Source organism: Rhagoletis pomonella, unplaced genomic scaffold, assembly GCF_013731165.1.
Source record: "Rhagoletis pomonella isolate Grant_MI unplaced genomic scaffold, Rhpom_1.0 Rhpom_scaffold_00001, whole genome shotgun sequence".
Classification (NCBI taxonomy): domain Eukaryota; kingdom Metazoa; phylum Arthropoda; class Insecta; order Diptera; family Tephritidae; genus Rhagoletis; species Rhagoletis pomonella.
Window position 1 is genome coordinate 10,505,554 of NW_023458555.1, and position 25,200 is coordinate 10,530,753.

Consider the following 25,200-nt stretch of genomic DNA (forward strand, 5'->3'; position numbering starts at 1 on the left):
TTTTTTTTTGTGTTACTCTAAGAAAATTGGCTCAAATTTATTTTGCATATCTATAATTTGAATGGCTTAAAAACATAAATTAGCCATGTCAATGATTTTAACAAGATAACCATCGGTTTTAGGCATCAAGCACCAGCCGAAACAACTAGCAATCGCCACAACAAAGAAAGGGTGCACTCCTTTTCCCCTAAATTATTTTTTTTTTTTTTTTATATGTTGCACGCTCATTTAAAGACAATCATTTCTGTCGAAGTTGACACGCGCCGGACACACGTTCCCATGGCTAAACGCTACAAACAATTGCCGCAGGCGAGAAAAACCGCTGATATAACCAACACCGTCGCCGCCGACACGCTGAATCAAAAGGATGGACCATACCGACTATGTAACACACATAAATTCATACGTGCATATGTAAGTATGCATATACAGTACCGGCCACATAAATGGCGCTACACTTCGATCCTCAGTACTGAAAGATTTCCGTTTTTGATTTTTTCCGAGAGTATTGCAAATTGTCTGCCATATAAAAAATAGGAGAACATACCGAGCTCTAACCGCCCGAAATAACGTAAGCGACATTTTTTTCCTAGAGCATCTAAATGCATTTCTGATAAGAAAAAAAATAAAAATAAAAATGTCGCTTACGTTGTTTTGGCGGTTAGGGCTCGATACTTTGTTTGGAAGAAAATGCGTAGCGCCTTCAACAAAAAAAAAAAAAAACGAAAGCCAAGCAGATTTTTTTTATTTCAAATTTTTGTGTTTTGCTCTCTAAGTATTGACCTATTAACAAATCATATTCAACAATTTTATTGAGCTTGAGGTCGTTTTTTTATTTGAAATTTTGATGCAGATTTTTAGAATAGTTATAAAGTTTTAAAATCATATTTTGTTATAGAATATACTATATTTGTTATAAAATATTAATGAATATTAAATAAACAAAAGGAAAACTATAAAAATTGAGGATGAAAACGTGGCACCACTCAAGTGACCGGCACTGTAAAAGCGATTGTGGCGTTGAGGGTGCAAGAAGACTACGGAAGTGCAAACCTTTTCATTAACGGTAATTTCTATTGCCGCTGACTGTCGTAGCGCAACTGCATAGCTGAGCGCCGAGTTGAAACGCTTCTGATGCGAATGACGTGCAAACTATGTATCTACACGGTTGTGTTACTTTTGAGTGTGGCAGGCGTTAGGGGTTGTTCGAAGGGCGTGGCGGTGTTGCGCTTGCGCCGCTGTCATCCTCCACAACGCTGCCGCCTGTCAAATTGACAATCTTAAGTGCAATCTTGTTACAAAGCAATGTAAACACGATTGTTAATTTAACTTTCCGCAACAACAATAATAATAATAACAACAACAACAACCACTATAACATATGCACATACATACGTAGCGATAAGCTTAGGCGCTTCAAGCCTCTGCGATGCTTCCCAGGGGTGCAATGAATGCAAGGCCACAATTAAATTATCGCATTTCACAAATAAACGTATGCTTCCGAGGCGATTTCCTCTTCCTAAATAGATATACTCGCGTGCATGAGTATGGTTGTATGTACATATGTATGTGTATGTGTGTATTTGAAAACTCTCTGCAAAAATCAGTATTAATTTGTTTGTATATTTGTGGTTGTTTTGGTGCCTGTCGTCGTCACCTTTGATTTGATTGTTTGCTTTGCTGGTTGTACTGTAAACTGCTTGCACTAGCCGTTGTTGTTTTCCAATGTTTTAATGCCTATGGCTTATAGCTCAATTGTGCGTTTGGTGTGTGGGAAATAAAAATATTGTAATTCATTTGCATTATAAGTCGATCTGATCCGCCTTGAAATGAATGTGGAAGAGGATTTTTTTATTGCTGACCTCAATCGCGTAAGTGGATGGATTTTCGAAACAATCTCTTAATTAGCATACATTTTGTGTATTTTTTTTTATAAATAATCAAACCCGAATACAAGAAATCTTCAATGTTGGATTAATGGCGGCTTATTGGCTTATTGCCTACTTTTAATCGTCTTGGCTGATTCCTGTAAGAACTGGGATAGAAATCTAGTAGCAGGCGTCGGGAGTACACTGGGGGTTGTTATTGTTGTTGTACCGGCTTTCTTAACCCTGACTAAATCGTATAGTACTTCAATCTTTGCCGTCAAGCTCAACTAAAGGTAGGTTCAGAAAACGCGTTGTTGGTCGAATTCTGACCAAGGAGAGAGAGAGAGGTGTAGGGTGCATCAAGAAGAAACATATATCCCTTTAAATTTTAGTTTAATAATGTGCAAATTTCAAATGTCTAAAAATTCGCGTTGCGTTTTGAGAACTTTTTTGCTATAAGAAAAAAAATCTGAAAATTTTGTATATGGAAAAAAAAATCTCTAAAATAAACGCGATTATTTAGAGTTTGACTATTCGTTCTTATTCCCCATTGTTAGTCAATAAATTAGTTAATTTTTGGGTGTAACAGAACAAGAGACACTGCGACCTGAAAAATCTTTTGTATCTCGCTTGCTTGACGATGCTGCGGTGAAAAATTCCTTACAGTGGGCACTTTTGGATGGGGAACGAAAGCCAGGATGTTCACAAAGACATTGACTAACCACAAATCTGTACACACATCCTCTGCTTATTCACCAACATCCCTTCAGTGCCGCGCTATCCAACTTATAAAAGTGGCCACCACTTCACACTTAATCTCCGAACGTATGCTTGGCCACAAGTTCATAAACAAGCAAAATGGATTTATTTTCAAATGTTTGCTAACTCGTAGAGATTTTGCGTGAGAGAGAAAAGTGTAAGCGTGGCAAATTGAATTGTTTGTTTTGATGTCAAAATTGGTGTAGTAAAGAGTAAATAGAACTATGTACATAGTATTGATATGAGAAAGGTAGCGTGTGCGTAGGTACGAACTTATGCAATCATATACATACATACATATGCATAGTACGCAAATATTTACAATCTAAGAAATTATTCCTCAACCGCTCAACTAAAATAAAAATCATACTCAATATGTAACATATGTATGTATCACCTACATATGTATAACTTTTACCAGTAAAGTCCTAATTTTCGGCTTGTTTACTTTTCCCACTACTTTATGCAATATATTCTTATTTGTATTGACTTCAACTGAAAAGACATTATTTTTGTTTTTAAAGTGCATCTCTACCGCAAATCATTCCCGCATCTAAATAAGTGTGCAAAAAAGTAGTACACAAAATCTCTAAAAATAAGAAAACAAGTCTATTATGTAAGCGACATATCCATTGGCAGAAAACACGCTTAAGGATTAAATATTAAGTGGTGGCCCAACGTACATACCAATACGAAGATATGCACTTACATATCTGTGATTTAATAGAGGGTGGTAAAAGTAGATAAAAAATAAGTTGCTGTTAATCGATAAGTTGCAGATAATGATTAACTGTAGTAATGAATGTTGTTGTCATATCTGGAGGCTTGCTATACTAAATACGAATATGTAAGAATATCAATCAGACATAATTTTTAAAGATTTGTTTCTTAATATGAACGATATGTATACTTATTTTTGTATTCTTCCATAGACGATTTTACCACATTTTTCAAAATCCATTGCATTTGAGAGCACTTTTAAAATGTTGCAAACAAGTCCCTTTTAGATTTCAGAGGTACTATATAGAGTAGGCTGCAGTGGCTGCCCGTGGACACACCATTGGGTCAGTTGTGGTACCACAAGGAATCTTATTAACGTCCTCCCCGCCCCCACCTATACAAACCAGAATGTGCAGTTGGCAATCGCCTTATCTTTATGCCCGCTATATATCTTATTCTGTTCCTTCTTACTGATTCAGGCTCATGCTCATCTCTGCACCCCCTGCAGTCGTCGTTGAACGGCGTCGTCTCTCCACGTGTCTACCTAAAGTAATGTGACCGGTCACCCGACCCGTAGCCAAAGATATTTCCAACTTTCGCTTTCTTTGGAGTAGAAAAATACCTGCATAGGTAATTAGCTTGCAAACAGCGAGCGGCATATCCAACCGCTTCCAAGAAGTTCACTTCCTTGCAAACTTATCTGCCATCTAATTACCTGATATACTTCTGTTAACCGGCATCCATACCAGGTGAAAAAAGAACTTCTCTGCGAAATGAATTTGGAACTCCCAGTTATTCAGAGTACCCCCCCCCCCCCCCCCCCCCCCCCCCCCCCCCCTCTTCCACGTTGTTATCCAATTCGGATCCTTCAACCATACTTGATCTAATCGGTAACTGCCCAAATTTTGTACACATATCAAGTGCTTCAACAAGGCTTCGTTAGACACTCTCTATGTATTAACCTATTCGATCTACTTTTGTAGATTTTATTAAAAACGTATTATACAATTAAAATTTAAATTACATAAAATTATGTTCGAATAAGATCACCAAATATTAAGATTACTTCACCGCTTTCAGTCACTACTCTTTCGGTTTCTTGCCAAACGTATTACCATCTTCAATAGTCTCTGGCAAAGGGTAACCCTTCGTTTCAGGCATAAGCCAAACCGAAGCAGCAGCCAAGAGTGCGAATATTCCAAAAACGGCAGGGGGCAACCCAATATCATATAACTTCAACCCCTCTATCCATGGAGCTAAAATCGAACCAACACGTCCCACAAACGAACACAAACCCACACCTGTGGGACGAACAACAGTCGGAAAGAGCTCGCCGGCATACAAATAGACATTCGGAAATGTGACCGATGCGCCAAAGAGACCAATTGTCGCCAAAAACACCCGAACTGCGCCGCCAAAGTGTGGACCAAATGCCAAGAGCGTCAATGAGATGCCACTTACAAGATTGGATATAAAGAGAGTAAGACGGCGTCCCATATATTTGGTTGCCGGTACACATATACAGGTGCCTGGTACGCCCATTATCGCCGCCACAAAAACATTGAGGAATATGTTGCCGGTCAAAGCGGTCAAGAACTGTGACACGCCATAGTATACCAGGCAGACAACTAGCCAATTAAAAGCCATCGCTAGAGTCTTTTGACACAGGTAAGGATGTTTAAATAGGTCCACAAGCGTGCCCTTTTGTGCTGTTGAAGATGACAGCACCTTATGCGCTTCCTCTAAATCAGGGCGCACCCGCTCGGTTGGTTGCTTATTAACCTTTGCTGCTTTTTCGAGCACTTCCGTGGCTTTGTCCAAGCGGCCGGTGGTCAAAAGCCAACGTGGAGATTCTAGGAAAGAGGGCCAAGTTATATTTAAAAAAATTTTAGATGTAAAATCTGTGTGTGGCGCTCGACAATACCTGGTACAGTCCAAAAGAAAATTATATATAAGACTGAAAAGGATGAAAACGACAGGTGATACCAACGCCAGTGGCGGAGAAAATAAGCGAATAGTGGCAGTGTGGCATGACCCAAATTGAATGGAATCTGATAGAGTATGGCCATCAGTTCGCGCTTACTTTTACCCACAATTTCCATGATGATTGTGAAGCTAAAAGATCAAAGAAATTTAATCAGTTATGGGCATGCCTGTGTACGGGACTGTACTTACCCCGTGGACATGGTGCCGCCAGTGGCATAACCATCCAAAAATCGCATCAACAAGAAGAACCAAAGCCATGGTGATGCCGAAACTAGACAGCCACAAATGAGTTGCATCAAACACGAGATCACAAACATAGGACGTCGTCCCCATCTAAGTGTAGAAAAGGGGAGAGTTATACCAGTACATCTCGTCCACCTCACTCTATTACTTACTTATCGGCCAGCATGCCCATTACCATATTGCCTAACATAATGCCCACCATGACCAGTGATTGTTGCAATTGCGCCAACCACCGACGATCGCATACCAAATCCCATTCCATGACAATATTTTGCTCGAAAATGCTACGATCATAATCATACCCATCGCAACCGGCTTCACAAATATCGCTAGCATTGCTATCGCCACCGCTCTTACAGGTGACTTTGACATCGGCCTGTAGAAATGTCATAGAAATCTGCACCCAACCGGTGGGCGGTTTGGACAAAAATATCCATAAGCAAACAAATAATTGCCAGCGCCCCAAATCGCCGCCTAAAATCGAGATGATGGGGTCCGGTCGTTGCGGCTTATCTGAAAGAAATGAAGGCAAGAGAATATGAAAACGAGAGAGAGTTTTATGAGATTTCTACCGTCTTTGGTCTCTTTTTGCATGAGTTTCACTTATTTCTTTATTTTAATTTTCATAAAAACAAATTTATTAAATAATTTCTTTTTAGAGGTTTTCAGTTTAACATTTCTTTTGAAACAAAATAATGTGTAATGAAATATGAAACACTTAATGAAACATAGGTATTAGACACAGAGGGCCCTTGTGGAAAAAATATTAATAATTTAATTAGGCCGAACAAATTTTAATCAGTGAAAACGTTCTAACGTTCGGCTCATCGTCGTTTGGAAAAGGCTGGTTCCAAAAAAAATTTTTAGTTACTTACATAAGTATTTGGATGTAGTAGAAGAGCCCATCTGAAAAGTATTTTGCATCGCTAACCCTCAATGTCCTTCGACTTCCCTAATGGATGGCAAAAGGGTAGGTGAATTCCTTGTTATAAAGGTTCGACCATAGATTATTTAAAACAAATGACGGAAGATAACAAAGGATCCCACATTCTGACGTGTTCCCACCAATTCCTTCCTATAAAAAGTATTGCCGAAGTGCCAAATCACTCTAAGACCTCCTACTATTCTACAATACTTACTACCACATATCCACTAACTGACTATGGCTATCAAATAAGACCAAATGAGACCTTAAAAGGATCTGTTCCAATAAAAAAAGTTTAAGAATCTTCAAGTGCCAACCTATCAGCGACCTTTCTGTTTTGGACCCAATAGGGGTGTGAAAATAAGGTTTAAAAATGTTGGATTATCGTCGCGTAGAGCCTGAATGGTCGTTGGGCTATCTGAAAATATAACTAAAAATTCCTCCTCTAATCCCTTTTCCAGGATCAATTTGGCCAAGATGAAAATTACCAATACTTCAAGCGTTGTTGCCCTAATACAATATGATTTAACACTCTCGAAGTACAGCGTCGATTCAACCAATAGTATAAGGGTATATGTATGCCTCTTTGGCACAATTCTCTGTAGATTAGCGCTGCAATAAATAAGCCGCTGGGTAAGTTATCCACCTAAGACTTGAACCTTAAATAAATTCCTTAAAGGAGTATAATTTCTATGAATTTAAAGAACACCTTTAAAAGGCCTTGTGCACCTCCACACAAAAAAAAAAGAAGGGATAAATGAATGACTTTCAGAAAACTCCTGAAATTATCTACTGGGTAGTATGTATGACCCCTGAGCCCTGTAACTGTTCAGGAAATTGCACTTTTAGCAAATAAACTAAAATGAAAGAAGCTAATAATGTTTCGATTACTAATAACTGAAAGCTTAAGCTCTACCCAGAATTACAGCGGACGACGGCAAAGAGGTCGGCGGTAAGTGAACAGCTGCATAGTTGCCGTAGTTAAATCCGTCAGTTGTCGTTTTGATTTAAAATTATTAATAAAACTAAATATTTTTAGCCGATGACCGTTTATACCGTCGTCCGCTGCAATTCTGGATACAGCTTTAACCTGTTTTCATAGCAAAAATTAACTGGGTGCCTGCACTGACCTTCATTAAAAAACCATGACAATTTGTCTATGGCCAAGACAAATCCTGGAAAATCAAGACGTCTGGCATCCCATAGATGATACTATCGAAATCCCCCTCGACAACAAAGAAGGCACAAAGGGCAATCTTCCGGATAATAAGGGCAGTATCCCTTGATTTTCTTTTAACATATACATATATATATATTTTTAATTATCATATTACATATATGTATTATATGTATCCATAAACTTAGTTTGTACCCAATGCATACATAAATACATATGTATGTATGTAGGTCGAAAAAAATGTCCAGACTTTTAGGAAGGAAGTTAGGCTTTTGGCCCGTACGATTCAGGTTGATCAAGGGGCTCGTAGCCGGTTTTAAGAATAAGGAAATGTGGTATTTTTGATGAGATTGATGATATATTCGTATTGTCATTAATATTGGTATTGCTATTGTGTTGATACTTATAGCGGTAATGGAAATGATAATATTATTAAAGAATAGTTTTTGTTTTAATTAGAAAAAAATCTATACGATTTCTGAAGCTTTCGCTTTTGCTTTCTCGCTTTACGATTATGGACTTCAGTCGAATTAACTCACTGTTGTTTGGCGATTGCGAAAATCCACACCCACAAATCAGAGCTCTTGGCTGATTTTCCCATCAAAATCTTAACCGTGAGAGCATTAAAATATTTGCGTTGTAATGACATTTCGGTTGCACGCTAATTAATTAACCCGAAACTAACTTTATCAGCACAAAACTATTTCATGGCTCATTTAACCTGTGAACTGGAACAGGGATACAATCGGAAAGTGGCAAGTTTCGAAACCACAGCAACATATTTTTGGGTAAATTTGTAAGCAGAACGGAAGTGAAGTGGTTTAAGTGAGCGGCAAACAGCGCGGCAAATTATTGGGCCATCGAAGAGGGTTGAAGAGGTGTGTCAGTATGTAAGTATGCATGCACCTACCTACATATATGTACATACATATGTACAAATGTACGCTATGTTTATGTGTCCTTCCAACAACAAACATGAAATGAAGTGGTGTGTGATTTGCTAAATTCACTTGCATACGTTCGCTGTCAGCGACAATTGCTGCAATTGAATTATTTGTATAAATTAAAAACAGAAATTAGCCATGTCAATGATTTGAATGAGATAAGCAGCGGCGATACACATGCCACATGCCACCAACAACCAGCAACCACCAACAACACAAAAACCAAAAAAAAGTGTAGGGTGCGAGTGGCGTAGCGGAAAGGGCGGCTTGAGGTAGGCTGGTGCGCTTTCGTTGTTGTTGTTGTTTTTTTTTTGGTTGCACGCTAATTTAAAGACGATCATTGCTGTCGAAGTTGCCACGCGCCGAACACACGTTCCCATGGTTAAATGCTGCAAACAATTGCCGCAGGCGAGAAAAACCGCCGACTTGGCCGGCCAACGCGTTGCAACGCTGAGATGCTGCAGCTCAATGAGATGAGCCCCATACATACATACATAGCTACATATGTATGTAGCACGCATGCGCGCATCGGTTAACACCAGCAAAACAATAGTTGCAACTTTCAAGGGAAGCGGAGAGGGGAAAGACAAAAAGTTTATAAAACTCCATCTGTTGGACAGGACCATCGGCTCTTCGGTGTGGCGGCGCGGCCGTCACTCAACGTATTGAGCACAATCTCCAGTATAATCTTGTTATAAATCACTGTAAATATGTTTGTTAACTTAATTTTATGTGCTAAAAGTCATTTCTTTTTCGCCGCACCCTTTCGATTTGCGAGGTCAAATAAGACCAAATTTATGACGCCAAATTTTCGCCTTTTTTTAAGTTGCTCCATTACCATGCCACTACTATCTATTGGCATTAACATTACCATTATAATTACAATTACCATTACTATTTAAATTACTATTACCAGTACTTTTGCAATATTTATCACCGTTGCCCTTGCCAATGCAATGACAAAAACCATTACCATTCTCATTACAATTACCATTACCATTACAATTACCATTACATTAGCATTATTATTTAAACTACTATTATGATTGCAATTGCCATTACAATTGACATTGCCAATACCATTACCATTACCTTTACCAGCTTTCTTGACAAAATCATTGAAATCAGATGCATACTTACCGCTATTGCATATTCTCCATATTTACAAATGTAGGCCTGTAATCAAATACATCAAACACCATTATAATGCCGTTACTATTGGAATTACCGTTTCAATAACCATTACCATTACCATTACCATTACCATTACCATTTCCATTGAAATTACTATTACCATTACCTTTACAATTACCATAAACTTCGCAATATTAATTAAGATTACAATTACAATTACCATTACCATTACAATCACATTTACATTACCTTTATTATTTAAACTACTATTACCATTGTAATTAAAATTACAATTGACATTACCAATACCATTACCATTACCTTTAGCAGCACTTTTAATTTACATCCAAACACTTGCCGCTGTTGCATATGTATATATTATCCACATTTACAGACAAAATTTACACAAATATACGACTGTAATCAAAAACGTATTTTTAAACAGGTGCAGTTATTCTCGATTTGCATCCGATTACCACCATGCTAATCTCATATTACTTCATATGCTTCATTGTCTTTTGCATTACCACATTTTTGTATTGTTGCCTACAAATATGAAATAATACTCTCTTCTTCTGTTTTCGCTCTCGTTATGCACTCACAAAGCTCCACCCATTTTAAAACACCCCACAGCTTGCAAAAATTGATGCTAAACTTTTTTCGCCCGAGCCATGTATCAGCAACAGACTTCAAAGTGAAATGGAGTACGTGGGTGGTAGGAGGGAAACAAATATGGCTGCCACATGCTGTGAATGAAGTTGAACTGTCACGAGCAGGTACATATTGAAGCAACAATGAACTCGCTGTTTATATGAGGTATGTACATATGTAGATGATGCGGAGGTTTGTGCCCAGTAGGAAAAGGGTGGAACATAAAAGGTCAAACTTCAAGCCATGCGCCACCCAGATACCAATAGCTTAAGATTGGCTGACTGGCGGTGAGAACTAATTCTCACTTGAGGTCATGCGTTAGCCAAAAATGGAACCCTCTCTGGCTAACGCATTAGCAGTCTCGCATAATGGTATCCCGACTCTCCGAGGAAACGATAAATCGTTACTACAACCTTCGTCGATAGCAAATACTTCTGCCTAGAAATACTAAAAAAGTAAAGCAGACGAACTGATCATATTACTCCGAGGAAGTCAGAAAAGTCTTCTTCTTCTTAGTTGGATCCACGACCGTTCGTCGGTTTGGGCCGAAACCACACAATTTCGCCAATTTCCTCTCTCCTTTGCGGTGTTGCGCTATTTTGTACATGCCGAGTGTCATTCATTAAATTCATGTCCTTTCGCACTTGTTCCTTACATTGTATTCCTTTCCTTTCCTTCGCTCGTACAGTTCTGCCACAGTGGAATGGGAAACGCCTCTGCCCAGCGTAAAGCGATCAGTAGTGGTAAACGACGTCCTATAGGAGGTTATTGGCCACGCGGACCACGTGGCACTCATCGTCAGAAGAAAGTTCTTGGACATTCTGTACGAACTTGGACATTCTGTACGAACTTGGACATTCTGCAGAACTGGGATCATAAATTTACCTACCATAGAGCCTAGACAGAGGGAACTTGTACTATTTTGCGCTCTGCGGACAGGGCAGGAAATTATCGCGGAAGCCAAATATTCCGGAGCGAGCAAAAAGATAATCAGTGGATCTCTTCTGCTGCAAAGACCCTGTGGAGAAGAGATGGAATCAACGGAGTGCTCCCAATACGCCAAGACCCTTTGTGTGTTGCCAGGAGATACTATTTACTGTCGCTGACGCCCCTTGGTCTCAAGCCTCAGATGTCAATATCATCCATGCTTTTTGCTGTTTAGAAACCCCAATTTATTTGCTCACTTGCTTTCAAATTGGAGCAACAGAAAACAAATCCACAAGTATTCATTCTAAGCTATTTCACACAATTTTCATTTGCCAACAAAGGCACCCAGTATTCACACGACCATAGCTCCGCCCATTTGTCCAACAACAATGTAATGAAAGTACATAGCAAAACTCCATGCATTCACGTTTATGTGTGTGTTTGTTGGAAGGATATGCACATTGAAATCTCTGCCATTATTTATTACAAAATATGTTTAAGGGTAGCTGCGCGTGTATCCTTTCTACCCAGCTCAGCTTATCAAATGCAGAGATTTGCTGAGATTCCTCTTACCGTTTAGTGTGTAGCATAAAATTCCATAGTAGTAAATGTACATACTCCAGTTGGACCAATTTGCTGTATAAAAGGATATGCACTCGCAGGAAGTAAATTAATTGTGAAAAATCTTATTAGCGTACGGTTGTGCGGTGTAGTGGATTAAAAAAGTTAATCTGAGAGTGATTTGTGGATTGATTAAAAGTGATTTGAGTACTGGGGACTCTATTAAAATTCAATAAGAACTGCAGATATAGACAACTCTAAAAACCAAAGCAATATCGGTTATCTAACAGAATATGTCCCGAAATCAATTGCCCGATTCATCGTCCTCGCCGCCAATAAGGTTAATATAAGCAAAAACATATACATAATTATTACAGAACCGATAAAAAGTATTCACTTACATATCGATGGCTGAGTGGAAGATCGACCTATCTCGGCAGCCAGTTCGAAAACACTCTATCTCAAAAAACTTTTCAAGAACGCCCTATTTCAGAATTCGTTTCAAAAACGCCCTATCTCAGCTGCCGATTCAAAAACGCCCTATATCAGCACATTTTCAATACATTTTGAAGTGAGATAGGGCATTTTTGAACTGAATTTTGAGATAGGGTGTTTTTCAATAAAATTCTGAAATATGGCGTTCTTCAAAAGTTTTTTGAGATAGAGCGTTTTCGAACTGGCAGCCGAGATAGGTCGATCTTCCACTCAGCCATCGATATGTACATAAATTGGAAAAAAACAGCGAAAATTCCAAAATGTTATTGAGCAGTACTTCAAAGTATCTAGTTTTTCATCGAATCACCGTATTAATTTTTTGAGTTCAAAATAAATTTTAATTCTTATGCCGAATTTCCACTAGGCATTAAAATGACAAACAATCTATGCCATTTAAAAAAGTGCGATGTGAAAATGAACTTAATGATTTTTTTTTTTAATGTAATGACACGATAATTTTTTAATGCCCGACTTTTTCATTTGTCATTTTTGCCATTTAATACCTAGTGGAAATCCAGCATTAGGGATCTATGCTGAAAATTCATTACTTCAGCTAATTATATGAATATGTACAGTGGCGGTCAAAAATGGATGAATGGTGTTTTACAATATTTTTTCAAGCTACAATTTTTTAGATATTTTTTATAAAAATAACAAAAACCATATAAATCACACTTTCACACTTTATACGGAATTTAGAAAAACTGCATAAATTTTTATCTAAATTTCGAGCTTTTTATCCACAATTTTTTTAATTTTTTTGGGTATGCAGTTAACAGGACTGTAAAATTTTTGCAAGTTTTGAGCGGCTAAAAAATCGCATTCAATTTTAATATTTTTTTTTGCTGTTGGATTTTTAGCTTTTTTTTATATAAAAAGCGAAATTTAGGAAAACTGGCGTTGACTTTTTTTATTTTTTTCTCAAAAGGTCTTGCGCATATTCTTCCACAAAAAATTCATGTTTATATGGAGAAAAGTTCAAAACTCCTTCAACAAAAAAAGAAAAAATATTAAAAATCAATATATTTAATTTTTAGCTGCTCAAAACTTTCACTAATTTAACTAAAATTTTATAATCCTGTTAACTGCATACCCAAACAATTTTCAAAAATTCTGGTTAAAAAGCTCGAAATTTAGATAAAAATTTGTGGATTTTTTGTAAATTCTGTATAAAGTTTCAAAGTGTGATTTATATAATTTGTGGTAAAGCATCAACCATATTTTTATAAAAAAAAATATTAAAAATGTATAGCTTGAAAAACATTGTAAAGATTAAATACGAAACACCATTCATCCACTTGTGCCATATTTAAAGCTGAATATGAATACATATCGCCAGGGGCGCACCCAGGAATATATTTTAGGGGGGGTTTTATATTTCTGAAGATATATCACCGGAAAATACTGAAAATTTGCTTCAGATAATACCCTCTTTAAAATACATTTGTCAAGTTTTATGTACAGTATGTAATAAATAAATAAACGTTTTAAAATTCATAAACTGCACTTTATTTACGGATAAACAGAACTCAAACGCTTTTAACCGACTTCAAAAAAAGGGAGGTTATCATCTCGCCGGAATACATAACTTTGGACCACGTGAACCGTTTTCAATAATCCTTTTTTTATTAGAAAGATAGTACCTCAAGGTTCGTCCCGTAATTTGTTTTAGAGATCCGATGATTGGGTCATGAAGAAATTAATGGTACCCCTAAATTTGAATATGAGAATTGAAGTCGGTTGTGTTCTTTCCTTAAAAACTACTTGTTTAATAAGAAGTTCTATAAACTCAAGATTCGCTCAACTTTCAAAAGTACCTAATCAAAAATTAAAAAAAAGAGTCAGTAAAAATAAATTTATTGATTCCATGAATTTTTGCACTTCTATGTTAATTTTTTGATTTCTGGTTTTCGATAGAGTTGGTGATTTTTCACAATTGCTAAATTTTTTTAATATTTCAAATACTGAAAAAATTAACTGAACTCTCAAGAAAAACGAAAAATTCACATAGGGGGGGTTTGAACCCCGAAACCCACCCCTTGTGTGCGCTAATGCATATCGCACACGATCCCTTTTTAAAGAACTCAAAATTTGGGATTTTTCAAAATATGCACTAAAAATGTACACAGAGGTTTTATTTAGCTTTCAGAAAAAGCTGAAACAGCGGTGGTTTTAAATAAGAAGTGCAATTTATAAAAACTGGCATTGATTTTAATTTTTTTATTTTTTGGCAAACGGTCTTGCGCCTTTTCTTTAAATTCATGTTTTTATGGAAAAGGCCATCAGCAAAAAATTATCAAAAGTCTACGCGATTTTTAGCCTTGTAAATCTTGCACTTATTTCACTCAAATTTCTTGAGCCATGTAATTGCATATTCATGAATTCAGATTAAAAAGTCCAAAACTTGGATGGAAATTTGTTGCACTTTTCTAGAGTTGGTATTAAGTTTGAAAGTTTGAATTAATTTTATGGTTTCTGCTAAAGCAAGAAAAATCCCTATCGCCAATTCCATGCTAACAAATCGTTACCAAATTTAAAACGCAAAATAAAAACAAATTGGGAAAAATTGTATTTTTTTTTTGCTTTTAAATTTTTTGGAATATTTGTTCACATGAAATTCGCGATAGCGCCGAATATTATTTAAAAAAAAAAAAATAAAAAATAAAAATAACTTGAAAAAAATAGCAGATTAGGGTCATTTTTTTACTCGGCGTGTATAGAAGGATTCTACGTGTAAATTTGCTGAAGAAACCATTGGTTTAAACTCAATTTGGAGTCTGCGAAAACATATTTCGAAAGAAAATATGAAAATTTTCACTGTTGCGTCGTCTGATGGAGGTTTTAAGAAAAAGAAAAGTGCAGAAATGGATTCCTCATACCAAAAAAATCGCCTAAAGCATGTTATCATACAAGATTTAAGCACTTCTTTACGGCACTACAGGAAAATCCTAAGAAACCTATTTTCGCAATTCGGCAAACTCCAAATTGATTTAAGACCCATGGTTTCTTCGATAAATTCGCGTAGAATCCTTCTGAGGTGTTGGCAACATAAGAATCATATGGAAAATTCGCATAGGCAACAACAAAGTGCAACCGGCCATTCTTGCCCCTGAAACTAAGGTTGCAGCAATCAAGTCCTGAGAATAGTTTGTTACTGCAAAGCAGGGGGAGCCTACATACATACATATATATAAGGCAATTTCTTGCCTATAGAATGGTTCTTCCACGTAAGACATCCAGTGTTCATACGATTTGCTGAAAAATCTCTGTTTACTCTATGACTGTTTTGTAGTCAGACGTTTACTTATACAAGCAGTATCCGCCAAGTAGGCTGCGATTGGATTTGGTTTGCCACGGCATGTTGTCAAAGGAAAATAGCACGAAAGGCACGCAAGAGTCTTTTGAAAACATTTCTTAACTTAACCCATCCTCAATCCGCCGGTTAGAACGAGGGCAGCCGTGCCACAAGAAACCAGGTTTGGCGTGACCACCTTATCGGCAGCTGCTTTATTTCATCGACGCAAAAGTGGAATCACCCTCCTCCACACAAAAACTCACGCTATGACCGAATTCCCGGCAGTAGCGATATCAGTCCTTTGAGTGTAATTGTCACTTTTCATTAGAATATTGGAGCAAGCATTCAGCGACAAAACAGCATTCCACAAGGCGCTACTAGTTTCCGTGGATGTAACCTCCACAGGCCATATTCTCCTGGGAGACACGGAGCGCGCGGTCAATCGCACAGAAGGATCTCTTTTACCTGCACTTCACTGCCTGCTTCCGCGTCTCTTCACTCTGGTAAATGGAAACCAACACCATGCCATCACTAGTAGATCGTTGAATGAAGAGGTACAACCACTCCCACTTCCTCCAGAATGCGCTTAGCCTCATCAATGCGCGTAGATTTTCACACGCCTGGTGACCACCTAAAGTCTAATTTCTAGGTTCATCTTTCCCATAGTTTCTTAATTTCACGCAGCTTCCAGTGTGCAATTTAGCCCTGCTGCTAAGTTAGTCCGTATTTGTAACCTGTCTGAGACGCACCACAGCCATTCAGATCATTCACAGCGTTTTGCATTTTAGTCGTCTTTTACAACTCATACAGCATATCCGGTGCGGGTATATTCTTAGCTCCCTATCCTAGAGGGCTAACCAAATGTACAAATTTCTTTCCAATCAGCCCTTTCAAAGATAGCATTTTATGTAATAATGTCGCGTCCCCATTTATTTTGCCACCACTGTAGTTGCCTTTACAAAATATTTTACAAATTTGCCTACTGTTTTTACTTCGCCCTTACACTAAGTAGGTAATTCAAACGCCATTCCCTCTCTTCTACTTGCAGCCACCTCTCATTTCATAACTTTGACGATGACATGATCAACGATTTGCCGTCGTGCGTTTATGCTGGTGCAGCACATCACGTGAGCGCCGCAGCGGGTGGCCTTGTTGGTGGCGGCGGTAATCTGCGGATGAGTACAAGCAATTTGCGTCAGATGCAACAACAATACTTACATCATGCGGGTAAAGCTAAATCGATTTTTCGAGAGTACTATTCACATTTACCCTCTAACCTTTAATTCGTTCATTTGCAGAAAATCTGCTAGATTCATCAACAGGCATGTCACTTGCCTCGGCCAGCTCTTCCACCGGCTGTGGCGGTGGCGGTGGCGGTGCCGGCGGTAATGCAGCCTTGCTCTGCAATAGTCCTAATGCGAGCAGCAGCAGCGTCGGTTATGGTAATCCCCCGGCAACAAATGCAACGACAGCGACAACACCGTACAAGCTGCAACGGCAACAGGCGAACGTGCGCGAGAGGAAACGCATCCAGAGGTCGGCACCAACTGGGTACACTAAATGGTCTATTTTTCTTTTTTTCCAGAATTTCACTTGCATACATGTAGTACACTCATAGATATAAACAAAAATAGATAGAGCCATACATACAAACTAGTTTTCAATTAATTTCTTACACCCCCAGTTATATAACTGTTAATTCATTTTACTAAATTTCAAACTTTTCTTTTATCTTGTCATTTTTCCGCGTCGCTGTGCCTAATGTTGGCTATTGTTCACCTTCTACAGTAGCATCAATTCGGCTTTCGATGAGCTGCGCGTTCACGTGCCCACCTTTCCGTACGAGAAACGATTAAGCAAAATCGACACTTTACGTTTGGCCATCGCTTATATTTCACTGCTGCGCGAAGTCCTACAGACCGACTACGATCCACTGACCTATGTGGAAAAATGCTTGCGTGGTGAGATTAAGGCCGATCGCGCCAATTGGAATACTAGTGGTGAGTGCACTTTTTACTTTTGCCAAAAAAAATAAATTTAGCTACAGGGCAATACTGGCTAAGTTAGTTGCAATTCTTTTGTAAGACAATGGAATAGTTTGAAAGATTCTGTTTATTCTGGCACGAAAAGTCTTACAATAAAAGCTCCCTTGCCAACTTTCATAGTGGAAAGCTTTTTTGACAGAGAGCACAGAAAGCAAAGAATCGCAATGGCCGAGTAAGCAAAGCACTGGCGCGATGTCCGAGGTTCGAGTTCTTAGGCAGTGGAATTATTTTTTTCTTTTTTTGGGTAATTTGTTCGTTCCTTTACTTTAATTTTAATTTTTATATTTTTTTATAAAATTTTTTTTTTATGTAATTTAATTTTTACAAACCTAAGTATATTTTCTTCTTCTTTTTTAATTAAATTGTTTTCATATTTTTTTAAAATAAATTTTCCTCAAATTTTGGGTTGCTTGAAAGAGAAACAAGTTTTATTTTATTTAATTATTAGGAACATATTTTATTAATTTTATTCTTTTAAAAATTAAATTTAGTTTTTTTAATTTCTTTAGATTGTATTTTAAACAGATTTCTTTAAATCGTATAATTTTCAGGAACTTATTTTCTTTAGCTATTATTTTTTCACTTTTAATTAAATTTTGTATTAATTAGTTTTTATTGTTTTATAGTGTCATTTAATTTTAAGAAACTTATTGTATTAACCGTTTTTTTTTAATTAATTTTTTTTTATTTACTTTTCTTTTTATTCATACTTTTTAGTGTTTTGAAAAGAAAACTGTATATAATTAATTTTTTTCCTTTCGTATTCCATTTTTCCTTTTTAATTTAATTTTTAGATAACGATATTTTAAAAAGGAAATTATTTTTTTTTAATTTTTAGTAACTTATTTTATTTATTTTTTCTTCGGCGGCAACCAGAGTGGTCCCTCTTAAGTATTTTGGGTCGCTGATCCCGTATCCGAAACCGGAATTTAAAAATGTATAATTTTTATTTTTTCCCACCATAAGAGTTTATAAGTACATATAGCCCTAGTATAAATGCCTACAGTACTATACGACATTGCACTTTACACTTCATAGAAACTTTACCTGGTACCATGGCCCGTGCAATTCACCCAGTGTGTTCTAGTAGGGTACTATGTACATTAGGATGCATCACTCTCCAAACCAAAAAAATCGTTGCTGGTTTTCCATCGGAATAATAAAATTTATTACATTCTAAGAATTCGGCCAAAATATTTTGCAAAAAAGTATTAAGCTTTACGTGAGCTGAACCCCTTTGAAAATACCTCCAAAAATTGAGTCTTTTACAAATAAAATTTGTTTATAAAATTTTTTTCCAAAAAAAATCAACTCAGATGATAGAAGAGCCACAGTTATGCAAAAAAGAATGCTCAAATATCTGAAAAAAATATTGTTTTTAAATTTATCGACGTAATCAAATCAATGAAATTTTTTGAGGCATTTGCAAATACGTACGCTCACGTAAATCATAATATTTTTCCTAATTATTTTGGCGAAAGTCATTAAATATAAATTTTATATTTCCGGTGGAAAACTGCAACTTTTTTTGGAGGGGCACTGTAGTGTACATATGTCTTTTTGTTTTTAAAATTTACAAATAATTATATTAACAGTATATTTTTTTAATACAATTTTTTTTTTTATAAAAATTAACTTCAATCTTTTTCTGCATACTCGTATTTACAGATCTCACAGCGCGCCTATCGTGGATCAACTGGGAAAATTTGGGCGTACATCCGGGACGTCGTACCCTACTCACCACACTAGCATTGTCTTCGGAGCCAATGTGCGGAGCGCACTGTGGGCCATAAATAAATATTCCAATGCCAAAAAATAATAATATTAATAATAATCGACTCCAAAAACTTTGAGGCATGCGTACATACATATCTTATTATATAATTTCGTTGTGATACTAACTTAGTCCCACTGTCTTCCGTTTACGTAAATATATTTGTGTACTTTAAGCCGTGTATAATACATATAAGCGCAAGTAAAAAATTGAAACATCATAAAATTCAACTTTTATTTTCAAATATTGATAACAAGCATTTATTTGTTCGACAAAAAGCGTTTTATTTTCTAATTTTTGTATTGCTACATACATTGTAACTTAGCTGCATACATTTTTATGATGAATATGTAAAAATAAAAATTAATTTAAAAATTATACAAATTAAGTATTTTAAATGCTTTGAGTGGTTTTCTGCTATGAAAAAGGATTATCTATGTGTACTTCGAAGTTAAAACTTCGTTTAAAAGAAGGGTGTCAAGGATATTGATTTTAAGAGAGAGAAAGAGAGAGAGAGTCTTAGCCTCCATCTTTCAACTTTCCAGCAAAGACGTTTGTGGAAGGTTGTATTCTTAGAATTATTGGGAAATTAAGGCTGGCATAGAAGCGAAGGTATCTGCTGAGAAGATTTAGGCTTCACTAGGTGTGAAGTAAGGAGGTAGGTTTTTTTTTCAATTTACAAGTAAATTTGTCAACTTTGATGGGTCTAAGCATTTTATTAAGCAAGATAATTGAAATAAATATTTTTCAATTTTTGATTTTCATGTCTACGCACACATACATACATACACATATGTAAATTTACAATAGTTTTTCTCTTTGATATGCAGTTCTTTAATTCGATAATTGAGTGTTTTTTTCTCTAAATAATTATTTACGTATTTCATATTTTTAATTACTTACTTAATTCTTATTTAATTACGTACATAATTACAGTAAGGTATGTGTATTTAGAAATATGTTTGGCATTGAGTTGTTCGTTCATTGAGTTTTTTCCTTAAGTAAGCGAAAGCATAGGACTGCGCGACACTTTAATCCGCTAAGCCTAAACTACGCCACCACAAATCATTCCTACGGAACCACCGCTTAGGTATTACTTCGTAGAAGTGATGGGCAATTACATCCTCTAAGTAAAACGGACGGGCATATGCCTAATGCTAGCTAAGTGTCGTACTTCGATCATAATTGTAGCTGACGCTTCGAAGTCAGACTTCCAAACTTCAGAGGAATTTTCTACCGTTAAACTACTCTTCTCTGGGGCAGTCTCAAGACGGTTTCCAGGCAGTAAAGATCTGGGGCTTTGTGGGCAAGTCGGACTATACGAACTATCTTCCTGTGCAAATCGAAGAAGCTAATAGCTTCTGCATTTGGTCTTTCCATTGCAGTGGGGCTAGCATTAGCAGGTTCCAAGTTGAATACTTTCAGTTGTTCCTTCGCCTGCGGTATTCGCCATCGCCAAATCTTTCTCTCGAATACTCCAAAAGCCGCCTCATCGAATATTGTCATTGTCCATGCTTCTGAGCAATGTGAAGAGTTGGTTGCTGGCATTTGACGAGTCTCCACATGTCGGACACTCATTGGCGATATTGAGGACGACTCTGGAGAGGTAGTAGTTGAGACAGCTACAATATCCAGGCCGTAACTGGGCCAAAGTAACGCGGGTGTCTCTTGGCAGTTCAAACTCCGTTGACGAGCAAGGGTCTGTTGGGGTGCTCCCTTCTGTGCCATCATACCAGAAACTGCTTGCTGAGCATTTTGTTATGCTCCCTTACGAGAAGAATTTTGGCCTCGCTGTGCAGGTAGGGCGCAGGCGACATCAGAAGGTATCCTGTCGCTGTTCGGAATGCGGGGTTCTAACAAGTCTGTAGCTTTGCCCACTACGTCCAAAGCTATATGTATATATGTATATCTTTCGAATGACTCTTCACAAGGCTTTCTCGACTATGTAGGCATAGCAAATGATCTTTAAAACTTAGCTTAGAGTGGAATATTACTTCCAGGTATTTTAGGCGTGGCTGTGACGTAATCTCATAATCTCCCCGGCGAGTTTTTAGCCCATCGTAGAGTACCAGTGCCGTTCAAAATGTTTGTGCGGATGTAGGTTGGCGTAGTTTTAGCACACCATCGTACATGAAGTTCCAGATGAGAGGGCCCGAATCAGAAAATTATGGTACTCCACTGAATATTGCATATTTCTTGATGAGCTCTTCTTTATCATACTTGAGGACTCTACAATGAAAATGCATAGCTCATTATAATATTTATCAGGTAACGAGGAGCTAGGTTTTGATTGTATTTTCCCCGTACAAGCGCGCAGTATTTTTTAGTTCCACCTTTCCATCTTTTGCCACTCCCGGCAGCTTTTGCGATGTCTAACACTCTTTAGGTGGCATCAATTGTTGATCTATACTTTTTAAACCCGTATTGTGTTTCCGATAAACGAAGTGCTTTTTCAATTGCCATCTCCAGGCGATTGCTTAGTAATTTTTCGTTTGGCTTAGCGATAGTGTTAAGCGTATGTGTATGCATGTATGTATGTATGTACGCATGTATGTGTGTGTGTGTGTTTGTATTATAGAACATTGCAAATAAAATTTGTGGTCTGCATTCAATTTTTTGTCCAGTATTTCGTCGGTTGGAGCCCGCTACTAAAACTATTATTGTTTAAACACACATTTATCCTCTACTTAGTTCATTTGTTTTCAATTCTTAAGCCATCTAATTTGTTCATAGCTATGAATGCCAATATTTTGTTTCGCTCCTTTTCAATTTGACTAAATAAATTTTTATTCTAATGTGCAACATGCATCAAGTTCCTAAATTTTTCTTTTCAGTTTCAACTTATTTATGTGCAAAATAATACCATTTTAATAGTTTAAGAAAGCTTTTTATGAACAATTGTTTATTCTTAAGTATTACAAGAGATAAACTATCCATACATCTATGAAAACAATAATATTATATAACTAAATTTGTCCGATGCTATCAACTATTAAAATTTAAAACAAAGAAATATATTAAACATTAACTCAGCGCCGCTTTGTAGATCGATTTCACAAGATTTCATGGCTGAAATCGTTTGGAACATTTTTTTCATTAAAAGGCTCTAAGAGTTGCTGTATAAACACAACTGACACAATGCCAAAATCTCTCAGAATTCAACATTCAAAGGGTATGTTTAACGAAGCCAACAACAACAAAACTTCCTGCGACTGCTACTGAAACGCAGTGTTTTCGAAACCAAGCAAATCGCTTTTGGAAACCTGATATCATAGCTGAATTGTTTCTACGATTCCAAGGATTTGTCCACTAATAAGTCGCGTCATTGGCTCGCTGTTGCACCCGGCAAGTCGCATCAAGCTGTGTATTGCAATTACGTAGTCCTTATACTTTTCGCATATGTGCTGCCTTCTCTGTAGAAATTCCTTCAGACATCATATCCAACCCATATACCAAGTCGAACCCAAATCTCTTTTAAATGCACAAAGTATATCAATAATTTCAGTTCCAAGCAATGCAATAAACTACATAAATAAATTTTGAGGCCATAAGGCAACACTTTGATTTGTTCATGCAAACTCGATCTACATAAGTTCTTTAAACATCCGTTAAACAATACTCAGGTATAAATATTTCAGCAATAATTGTAAAAAAAATTTAACTTTCGAGATACTGGAAGTGAAATGAATACTTAAAGTATTTATATTAATGTAAACTTCCGCCAAAAGGCAACTACATATTTGCTACCTCTTCCATTAACATGTTTTTTGCCAATTTAAGCTTCAATTCCGCTTCAAAATGCGAACAATTGTAATATCTATCTGCAGTTTAAAAACATGGCATTGATCATACTCCATCATTAAGCTACTTAAAACTAATTTCAGCACGCAAAATAATTTAATTTTTTGTACACAAAAGCATTGCTCAGCGTTTACTTCTTTTAGATTTTACTAAACAAATGACAACAGCAATCATAGCAACTATTTGTCTAACGTAGGCATACTCATGCCGTTAAATCTCACACTCCCATACATTTGCATACATTTAAACACATGCGTAAGTCCATACATACATATAGAATATATGTAATAAATACAAGTATGCGCACATTCTATAATTATGGTAAACTCTTATCTTTAATCTACAACTATTTATGTATATATTTGTAACTTAAATTACTTTCTATGTATTTTGGTAGTTCGGTTGCGTTTAATGCCTTAGTGTATTCTTGTGTATACATATCTAAATATGTTAAACATGTTGTATTATTATCATTGTTCTTCGATTCTAAACTTATGTTTTGTTGAAAGCAATTCGATACTTTTGTGGCTACTAAGCATTTCCTCTAACGTAATGAAAATTAGCCGGTTTCCTACATTTAATCATTGCTACTCATTTAAGTTAGTCACATACCAATTATCCTATGATTATTAGCTCGTGTTGTGTTATTGTGCATACATACGTATGGCAATTAGGTAGTTTGTGTGTTGCCTTTAGTTATTTAGTTAGTATGTACGTAGGTGTTTTAAGTAACTTAAGCCGCAAGTACTACATAGTTTATGAAGATTTTGCATTTGGTTGTAGTACTCCTTTAAATAGTTTCTTCTTAGGTATTATTGCGTCCTACGCACACTTTGCGTAACGCCTCCAGCTCACTACGTTTCAAACGTATTTTGAACATTGCTTCTATAAAACTATGGCAGTTGGTAACAATGTCACCTTGCATCATATTTTCACGAAATAAATTCGCTAATGCGGCGATATCATCGCAACCGAGTATTGCTGTTTTATGTGTTAGGAATAATGCTAGCGCAACGCGAAAGACAATCTGAACAGAGCAAAGGAAATGAAAAAAAGAGTGCTCGAATTTAATAGACAAGTGGCTCATATGTTTGTGTGGCCTACCTTATATCCCTCCGCAAAGACACAGTCCCAAATACGCAGCACGGTTTCAACAGGAAGCACCTCAGCGAATATGCAAATGAACCATTTGCTCGCTATCACAGCATATGGTAAGCCTGAAGTTAAAAAGGAAATTTGTTTAAACTGTAACATATCTTATTCCAAGCGTGTTGATATTTTCAATATGCAAATTATAAAACTACCCCTAGTAATCAAATAACCTTAAAATTAGTGATTTTATCCGAGCAAAAAAAGTATGATGATATTGATAACTACACAAATCAAAGGGCTATCGGAAAGTACTTTCGTATCGAATGTGTTTCTCTGCTCTTTTTGCTCCAATATAACTTGTATTGAGAAGGCAGGCTCGTCGAGGAATGCCGTAACCTAAAAATTCAATTTCGAATCGAGTTTCTATCGACGACGTTATTCGGACTCTGTTTTAACAATAATTCGATTCAAGAAGTATGCCATCATCCAATTATACCAATTATAAAAGGATGGACAAGGGATTGACTACAAGTTGCAAGGAAAAATATACTCCATCATTGCATAATTTCTTACTTGGCACTCGCTGGCTATACGGCATTAATTTACAGAACACTCAATATGGCTAAACTATTTTTTACGTTCCCACGACAGTCGGGTCTACGTAACCGGAACGACCCAGATTTATATCTGGCCAAGGACTGTCACTCCAGCAACACTTCCCAAAAAGTCTTTGGGGAATTTGTATGCTACAACAACAAACTATTTTTTAACACTGTAGAAATATTGAAAAACATTCCATTCTT

The 25,200-nt window shown here is 36.7% G+C and overlaps 3 protein-coding genes across 3 annotated transcripts; 1 reads left to right on the forward strand and 2 right to left on the reverse strand.

Moving 5' to 3' along the window:
* Nucleotides 1-4,403: 4,403 nt before the first annotated feature.
* Nucleotides 4,404-6,170, reverse strand: LOC118752173 (organic cation transporter protein-like). The gene is made up of 5 exons (XM_036487033.1): nucleotides 6,149-6,170; nucleotides 5,729-6,089; nucleotides 5,523-5,666; nucleotides 5,272-5,462; nucleotides 4,404-5,200 (listed from the first exon to the last, which is right to left on the reverse strand). The coding sequence occupies exons 1-5, from the start codon at nucleotides 6,168-6,170 to the stop codon at nucleotides 4,431-4,433; spliced, it is 1,488 nt and encodes a 495-aa protein (XP_036342926.1). The 3' UTR covers nucleotides 4,404-4,430.
* Nucleotides 6,171-11,834: 5,664 nt separating this feature from the next.
* Nucleotides 11,835-19,906, forward strand: LOC118738650 (helix-loop-helix protein 13-like). Its single transcript, XM_036469559.1, has 5 exons — nucleotides 11,835-12,235; nucleotides 16,734-16,912; nucleotides 16,984-17,236; nucleotides 17,474-17,685; nucleotides 19,399-19,906. Exons 1-5 carry the CDS (start codon nucleotides 12,189-12,191, stop codon nucleotides 19,521-19,523), a joined length of 816 nt encoding a protein of 271 aa, XP_036325452.1. The 5' UTR covers nucleotides 11,835-12,188; the 3' UTR covers nucleotides 19,524-19,906.
* Nucleotides 19,907-23,039: 3,133 nt separating this feature from the next.
* On the reverse strand, nucleotides 23,040-24,522 carry LOC118738641 (growth hormone-regulated TBC protein 1-A; the record flags this gene model as incomplete). Its single annotated transcript, XM_036469550.1, is given in 2 exon segments — nucleotides 23,040-24,332; nucleotides 24,410-24,522. Coding segments are annotated over 2 exon segments (335 nt in total), but the record flags the coding sequence as incomplete, so codon positions are not given.
* Nucleotides 24,523-25,200: the final 678 nt, after the last annotated feature.

What these genes read in the sequence shown, in the direction of transcription:
- LOC118752173 (XM_036487033.1), bottom strand. Translation starts at nt 6,170, where the DNA reads ATGCAAAAAGAGACCAAAGACG. An exon ending in ATGGGCATGCTGGCCGATAA is followed by an intron (nt 5,667 to 5,728) that starts GTAAGTAATAGA and finishes TTCTACACTTAG; the next exon opens with ATGGGGACGACGTCCTATGT. An exon ending in GGCGGCACCATGTCCACGGG is followed by an intron (nt 5,463 to 5,522) that starts GTAAGTACAGTC and finishes TTGATCTTTTAG; the next exon opens with CTTCACAATCATCATGGAAA.
- LOC118738650 (XM_036469559.1), top strand. Translation starts at nt 12,189, where the DNA reads ATGTCCCGAAATCAATTGCCCGATTCATCGTCCTCGCCGCCAATAAG. An exon ending in TCGTCCTCGCCGCCAATAAG is followed by an intron (nt 12,236 to 16,733) that starts GTTAATATAAGC and finishes TTCTACTTGCAG; the next exon opens with CCACCTCTCATTTCATAACT. An exon ending in ACAATACTTACATCATGCGG is followed by an intron (nt 16,913 to 16,983) that starts GTAAAGCTAAAT and finishes GTTCATTTGCAG; the next exon opens with AAAATCTGCTAGATTCATCA.